General features: G+C 34.9%; 1 protein-coding gene across 1 annotated transcript; it reads right to left on the reverse strand.

Moving 5' to 3' along the window:
* Nucleotides 1-1,988: 1,988 nt before the first annotated feature.
* Nucleotides 1,989-2,471, reverse strand: LOC132304837 (uncharacterized). Its single transcript, XM_059802546.1, has one exon. It carries the CDS (start codon nt 2,469-2,471, stop codon nt 1,989-1,991), a length of 483 nt encoding a protein of 160 aa, XP_059658529.1.
* Nucleotides 2,472-8,709: the final 6,238 nt, after the last annotated feature.

Consider the following 8,709-nt stretch of genomic DNA (forward strand, 5'->3'; position numbering starts at 1 on the left):
AAGACTACCAAACATGCACTCTTATCTTGACAACAACAACCCATGTGCACAGATCACTTCATTATGATGCGCAATAAGATACCGTGAGGATACGGTGCATATCGTTACCACATTGATTTGAGTCTAATACAGAGTTGCGATGACCTACTTTTTTACATTTAAAAAAAAAAAAAAAACCTACCTTGACATCTCTCAATTCAACGGTCTTTTATCTGAATTTTTCAATTAAAAAAAATAAAATAAAAAGGCTCTAGAGGCCTCCTAATGGGGACTGCACATCCTGAAGAAATCTGCCTCCTCATGGGGACTCATCAGGCTTCGGAGAACTCGGCTTCTTGCTTGTATCCTCGGGAAAGGACTGCAAACACATCAAGTGAAGTCAGCTCATAATCTTGTATTTACTACTATTGTGTATCTAGTAATTATTATGGGACAAACCTCAGATATGGCTTCGGGTGCCAGATACCGAACACTCAAAAATACCAGACCCACAGTGGTAAGTGCGGCAAGACCTCGGGCTAACTCCAACTTTGCTGTTTCAGTGCTCAGTCTCGCCCGAAATATCTGTAACTTCTCCCATTCTATGCTATTTCTCCTCACACATTCTCCTCCCTTTGGACCTGAATCCACACTCCCCATAATTCAAGGTAAGATTGTATATACATATATATATATATATATATATATATATATATATACATGGACTCGTGAAGCTCAATCTCCTGTGGTCACTGGGTGTCTTTCTTTGATTTAGGAGGAGAGGGCTTTCTCAGCCAGAGAATTCAACCAACAGAGAGACTATACAAACCCATAATTCAAGCTACAGGTTATATATAAGATAGAAGCCAGAGAATTGAATGTTTATCACACTTTTACTCATATATAACATGTCTAACAAAGAGACACAGAGTTCCAAACTCAAAATATGGGTATCAACACTGAAGCCAGAAAAGAAGTGACACAAGGAGGAAAAAAGCAAGCTTTATACATTTTTTGCTCATGAGAGAGCACACAGAATATACAAACTCAAAATCAACCCCAATATGGGTATCAATCTACACTCCTACACATATTTGAACCTCTTATTTCGTCAGCATACCATACTAAGAACAATGAAAAGAAAGCTCGACACAGAATTAAAACAAATGTACCTAACTCAAAATATGGGTATTAATGAACTTTGAACCAGAATGTATATATAAAGCAAACTTTACTTTTTACTTGTGTCTTTGGGGATATCAGAAACATTGGCTTCAAATTGAAGCCCAGATGGCAAGAAAGTATTTGAAAGGAAAAAATAGAATTAAATAAAAAATAAGAAGAAGAAAGAACTAAAGAAAGAAAACGAAAAATAAAAATAAAAATTTTAAAAAGAATTTAAAAAGAAAGAAAAGCAAAAAGCAAAAAACAAAACAAAGAAAGAATTAAAAAAAAAAAAAAAAAAATTAAAACAGAGAACAATTTACCTCTCTTAATGTACAGAGGCTTGCGAGCTGTGATGCCAGCTGGCAGCTTAAGGAAACATGGACTGGGTGGAGAAATCTTCCTCATCATCAAAACTCTTGAATAAGCAGCCGCCATTGGATTCAATTTGTTACTAATGTATTGTAAAACTCTAAGCAGCTACATCAACAGGTGGGTAAAAATGATGCTCTATTTATAGAGTGATAAAATGACAACATTTTTGTACACAACCGATGGGGTATAAAAGTTACCTTATATATATACTAAGGTGAGAGTTTTTTTTTTTTTTTGGGAAGTTTTATATTGCTAAAAAATAGAATGTACAAATACCCCAGCATGACCCAGTCCACGAATAGTAGACGAGAGCATAGGAACACAAAACAAAACGCAAAATACAAAGCCCAGTTCTAAACAGGGCCCATCCCCACAGCGAAGACATATCTAGTCTAGGTTCCATGGCATTCTAGACTACCCATGCCTGAGCGTTGATTCATTCCGATGAGAGGCAAATTAGGGCAACAGCCTTAATTGAAACAATCTGGTGGCTCCAGTGGTGGTCTGATGAACGATACAGGTAGGTTCCATTCAAGGATCAGACGTCTTGCATCAACAGAGTCTCGTACCTGCAAAGTAAGTAGCTTCTGTCTGATCAAGTCAGTGATTCGCCTGAGTAACTCCATTTGTGAGCATCTTCGATTCTTGAAGGCTCGATTATTTCGCTCCATCCATATCTTATTGATGGTTGTGGATAGCATGAGTTTGTTCACCGCCATACGCAAATTACGTCTCGCCCATTGATGCGATGCCCAATTCACAAATCCACTCCACGATGAAGCAGGGGAACGGAACTTGCATGTGTCTTGAAGGTGGATCCATAAGGGTCTGATGAAGGAGCAGCTAAAGAATAAGTGATCGTGTGACTCATCGACCAAGTTGCAGTAATGGCACACCCTTGGGAGAGGCACATCCCTCATGCTACTTCTGTCGAGGGTAGAGAGCCTAACCATATTCCTAATCCATCTCAAGCAGATCTCTCACCCAAACCTACCCCATCCCCATTCCTATCCCTCCACCACCACACACCTCCATTGACCACCACCACCACGGCTAGCCCAGTAGTCATTCCGGATTCAAATTTAAATTCAAACTGCTTGGTCAATTATCAGAAAAAAAATGGTCTGATGTGGCTCAATCCAGCACAAACAAGATGGATTTTTTTAATTTGTCCAAACTGTTGGGAAACGTACTAATTTTAAAAACTTTTCGAGTGATTTTGATTCATAGATCTTGATTCATCACATAAAGACAAGTTTTATGCAAAAATAAAATATGATGTATCATTCATATTAACAGATTGAATACTTACATCAAAGGTCTGAGTAAACCTTTAAAACTTTCCTCTAAAGTGAATGTTCTCACTTATTGTAAATCCCTTAGCAAGATGCCTTCTCCTTGGATCTCTATCTTCTTGGTAATTGTTTTGCTTTTAAGAATCACTCATATGCCTCCATGAATGACCTTCGAAAATTAGGCTTGTGGGAGCCTCCATTAGATGAGAACATAAACCCTAATTTTCTAGAGAGAGAAAATATATTCCTTTTCTTTTCCTAAAAATCACACCTAAAATATACATAGACCATGTATATTTATAGGCAACATAAAGATAAAGAAAAGGAAACAACAAATCCTTCTCAATCTCTAATTCACATGTCTCAAATCTAATATGATTCCAATATTAAGTTGGGCTATGAGTGAGAATCCATTGGGCCTATTATTTTATTGGCTACAATGAATTAATAATTAGTCCGGTCCATGGACCCAATTTAATTAATTCATAAATTAATTTCTACTCCACTAAAAGAAATTAATCGAACTCCAATTAAATAATAAATAACCTCTAAGTCAATATTGCACTTTGACCCCTCTATACATAATTAGTTACCGGATAAATAAAGCCATCAATCCGACTACTTAATTAATATATTTATTTTGGTACCTTTGATTATTTCTGATTTGATCACAATAAAACATTTGTTTGACAAAAATAATAATTTAAATAAATAAATATATAATAAATCATTTTGTCTAAAAACACACGAAGGCCTTCGAATTTACTTTGTAATCAACCATAATCAATACAAAATAAATACAAGTAGCAATGATGCAAATATTGAAAATATAACACTCTAACTATTAATTACATAACTACCCAAAGTGTCGATCTAAAGATTCCGAAGAATCCGCCGAACAAATCAAAGTAATTATTAATTAATAAAAGAGTCTATACTTTTCTCATGCTTAAGAGTCAAATGCCATGACGGTGATAGGGAGTAATTGCATACGACGGCTCTCACAATATATCTCGACCTAACGCGGATCCATTTCAAGTCTTAATTAATTATGATTCCATCCATAATTACCGACTATGAACAATTTATGATTACTATTTATATTCATGTATTGATCGCCATCACATACATATATAAATATCTCTTGTAATCAAGAGGACACCATCAATTCTATAATGAATCGAAACATAATACATTGAATTCACCAATTGTGCAAAACATAAATATTTCAGAAACGTCAGGAACATATGTCACTTTAATCCAAATGGGAATTTGCTATGCTAGGGCATATAAATCCCATCAGCTCCCACTTGTTCTCATAGCCAATTCAAATTGCATCTAATTTCAATGTTATCCAGGTGTTAATCAAAATTATTGACCAATGACACCTTTGTTAATAGATCAACAAAGTTATGTTCCAATGCAATGTTCTAACCATAAGTACATTTTCTTGCCGGACAATATCATGTAGAACATGATACTTCCTCTCAGTGTATTTTGTCCATCTATGGAACCTTGAGTCATTGGTTTGGACTACTTCTGCACTATTGTCGCAATATAGCTCGATAGGCAGGCTAGTACGAACCGTATAGAAATATACTCAAACTATTGTTTCAGCTTAGTTCTTTTGCTACGATCCGGAATGTCAAACGGAGAACCTTCAACAGTGGATGGTTAGCATATGAAGTTGATGCAAAAGATGCAAGAGGAATTCTTGCACAAATTCGAAACGCTTCGTCAAGCGAACGAGGCTAGTGTAGCCCAGATTACATTACTCCAGCAGCAAAACGACACCCTTCGAACGACGATGGCTCAGTTGGCACCGCAACCCCCGCAAAGCGATACGGCAGCACCTCCCCCCAACCAAAACATTCCTCCGGTTAACGAGCCTCAGGCCAGTGGGTCACGGACCAATGAGGCTCGACCTAATGAAGTTCGGCAAGAGCAAAAGGCAAGGACCGAGGTTGTTACTTCGGGCAGTCATCCTCGCCGTACACAAGACGAACAGGTTGAGTCCAACCATAAACTTAGAGTATGGACTAATGGCATTCTGAACGAAGCTGGCATCCAAGATGCCTTTGACGAGAAGAGGCTCCTGAGGATTCAGACCCCTGCGGAGATGGCCAAAGAGCATAAGAACTCTTTGGTAAGAACTCCATTCACTGATGACATATATTTTATTGAGAGGCCAAAGAAATTCTCCATGCCATACTTCACTCAATTTGATGGTACAGGAGATCCTTTTCATTATCTCAACCATTACGTACAGAAGATGGCTCTAGACGATCATAACGATTTGTTCATGTGTAAAGTTTTCCCAACCAGTTTAACAGGAGCTACGTTAGAGTGGTTCAGAAATAGGCCCCACAAATCCATCCTGGATTATGAAACCTTATGCGCTTTGTTCCTAGCACAATACTGCGGGAACAAGAAGCAGAAAAAGACCATAGCTAGTCTCTTCATTATAAGGCAAAAGAGAGGTGAGACATTACAGGAATTCCTATCTAGATTTAACATGGAAGCTTCGGAAATAGCAGACTGTCATCCTGAATGATTTAAGGACCTAAGTTCCATACCTCTTTAGTTAAGTATTCCCCTTCGGATATGCAGACTCTCAATGCTAGGGCACAGGTTTACATCCAGCTTGAGGAGAATGTAGCTCACCGAGCACAACATGCAACCCTCGTCACTGTGGAGAATAAGCCTCGGGAAAAAGTGGCGAGCTCCAAAAGTCAAAAGAACTAGCATGCCTTGGCATCGGTCATTCAGGTACCTGGGAAGAGGCAAAGGATAGAAGAAAAGTTCACTCCTCTCCGCACTACCCTGGCTCGGCTATTCCAAGAAAACAAGCTGAGGTTCGCAGCTCCTCAGCCAATGAAGTAACCCTTGGAACAAAGGGACAAGAGCAAGCATTGCACTTACCATTGGGATTATGGAGTTAGAATCCATAATCACTACGCGTTTAGGAGTAGTTGAAGTGCTTATGATGTAAGATTGAAAGAAAAAGATGAGAAACTAACTTGGTGATATGACGGAGGGAAGAACACGAAGAATGAAATGAGCGTAGTGGAGGCGAAAGGCGAGTCTTGAAGAAGTCCTTGAGTCAGAATAGCAATAGACATAATTGGAAATGCTTTGTGCGAAAGTGGCAACTACCCAACTTCAATCCCCTTTTAATTAGGAGCCGTAACCCAATTAAAAAAGAATTGGGGGCAAAGTGTGGAGGGAAAATCCCCCTCCAGTAAGAAGTAACCATGTCACCACACTTTAAACCTATCTTTAATTAAATTCACACACTCACCTGGATCAGGCCCAAATTGAAGTCTCCACCAAACCCAAGAACATCTCTACTGGACTTCCAGCTTTGGCTAAGCCCATAGAGGAGCGTCAGTAGCCTGAATGTTAATAATGTGTAACGTTCGGTCCCATTAGCAATATCAATTGGACCAGGATGCAATCGGCCCAAGTCCATCTAGAAAGGAGATCAGTCCTACTACACGAAGGAAACAACAAAGAAGGCAAGTTCTGTACAAATGCAACTTTGACATAGAAAGAATTGTAAAAGGAAAAATACTCTATTTGTAAAGAATGTCTTATATAGAAAGAATTGGAGGATAAGCAATGCGAGTCCTGCCTTAATTCTACCACATTTTTTGTATATAAATAGGGGCAGAGACCTCCAATAAAAGGATTGAACAATTCTTCACTTCTTTACATACAGTTATTGTTTATATTCATTATTTCTTGAGTGAGTTGTATTTTTCTTCTAATTATATTTTGTTGAGAGAAATTTTACACCTACAGTGTCCTTTGGTAGTCTTTACAAAAGGAAACATGGTATACAATTATAATAACTACAATTTAATTTAGAAGGCATTAACTTATTTAAAAATAATGTGTCCATCATCGTAAAAGGAAACATTTAACAAATAATTATTATATAGGAATAAGATGCCAATGAAACGTAGAAAACATAGTATAAAATTAATGGTAATCATAATATAATAAAAAGTTATTAACTAATATAAAAAATAATAATAAATGTTTAAAAATTCAAAATATAATTATTATATAGTAGGAATAAGATGCCAAAGAAACATAGAAAACGTAGTATAAAATTAATAGTAATCATAATTTTATTTAAAAGATATTAACTAATATAAAAAAATAATTAAAATGTTTAAAAAATCAAAATATCATACTCATATTAATAATAAGATGGAAGGAAACGTAAAATAATAATAATAATAATAATAATAATAATAATAATAATAATAATAATAATAATAATAATAGTGTATGAATGATTAGATGAATCATTAATTAAGGAATAATAATAAAAATATTGGAACACCCCAGAAATAAATATTATATATATATTTATTTATGGATTCATTATATTATCTACATATTTTCTATGTGGAACTATGAGAGATATCAAAGTGATTATTCTAATTTAAAATTTAGATAGGAGGTTTACCGTATCTTTTAAGAGAGATAACAAAGCTATCACTTAATTTATTTTGAAATTTAAAGTGTTCTTATTGAACTCAACCACTATATATATATATATATATATATATATATATATATAGATTTAGTTGTATCTACATTGCATTACCTATGCTGATATACCTACGATACTATTCCATGAATTCTACACAATCATTTTAAAGAAATGAAGAAGCTTAAGTAGATTTCATTTATAGGCAAGTTAATTCTTGCTTGTAACCCCTTATATATATTTGTGCTAAGATCATTATTTATGATTTAATTATAGAATTCATGAATTTTGATTTGGTTAGAATGGTGGAGATTGCATATAGAAGCACTGAGTTAATCTGATGTTATAGAATTGTATGATGCTATATTTTGTACTTATGGATTATTCTTGTATAAGGGTACTATGGAGAATTACTAATGGTGTTTACAAGTCATTTTGGAATTTTGTCAATCTCCAATAGAATTAGCTTTGAGTTTATGACGTATCTTAAATCTGACATTGTTTATGCGTTATTATTCCTCTGTTATCTCATAATGGTTATCCTAATGATAAGCTTGGGTACATTGTTTTGATTTATTAATTGTATTTATATAATTATGATTTAGAGAGTGATTGATATTATTGCAGAGGGTCGGGAATTATATATTAGTTAAATTGATGAATGTATTGGTCTTTTGTGTGGCCTATAATAGAGCACTATATGTTCATATGTATTTATAGATGACAGAATACCTATATTTACATAGATTAGGTTTGTAGTTTTGTTGTCGTTAATATAAATTATTTTTAGAAGGATTTTTTTTCATAACCTGTATAGTCAGTAGCAAAAGAGATATTGAACCAAGACATTTATATGTATTTGAGATGATTATTTCAACCAATTAAGGACTGGTTTGTGGGTTGTGGGACCTGTTCATAGCATATTTAACAGATGTTGTCCTAATGGAGTATAAGTCATTGTGTGTTTAGAAAAAAGATTAAATGCTTGGAGTTCTGTATTTTATAGAGAATTAAAATTGTTTTAGTTTTCACACTTGAATTGATAATAGTGATTAAGAGTATTAAATTATTGGAGTTATGAAGGCAAGTGATGGTAATGGCAAAAAATGTAATATTAAGGTTGAATTTTTAGACTTTAAGTTGGCAGGTTACAATGATTTCTCAAATAGTATTTCTCAGTTTATGAATTAAGATCAATCAAACAACTAATAGATGAATCAATGAGTTTGCTTTCTATACCAACTGGCTTATCGCAAATTGGGCACGAATGGGAAGTTTATTGCTGGTAAGCTTCCTAACTAATAAAGTGACCCTATAACAAAATTCCAAGTGCCGTAGCTACATCATTGGAAGAATTATGAATTGTAATGTTATGTTAGCTTTTCATAATTA

Source organism: Cornus florida, unplaced genomic scaffold, assembly GCF_030987335.1.
Source record: "Cornus florida cultivar Cherokee Brave unplaced genomic scaffold, ASM3098733v1 CherokeeBrave_3.0.0_Hap2_Chr04, whole genome shotgun sequence".
Taxonomy (NCBI): Eukaryota; Viridiplantae; Streptophyta; class Magnoliopsida; order Cornales; family Cornaceae; genus Cornus; species Cornus florida.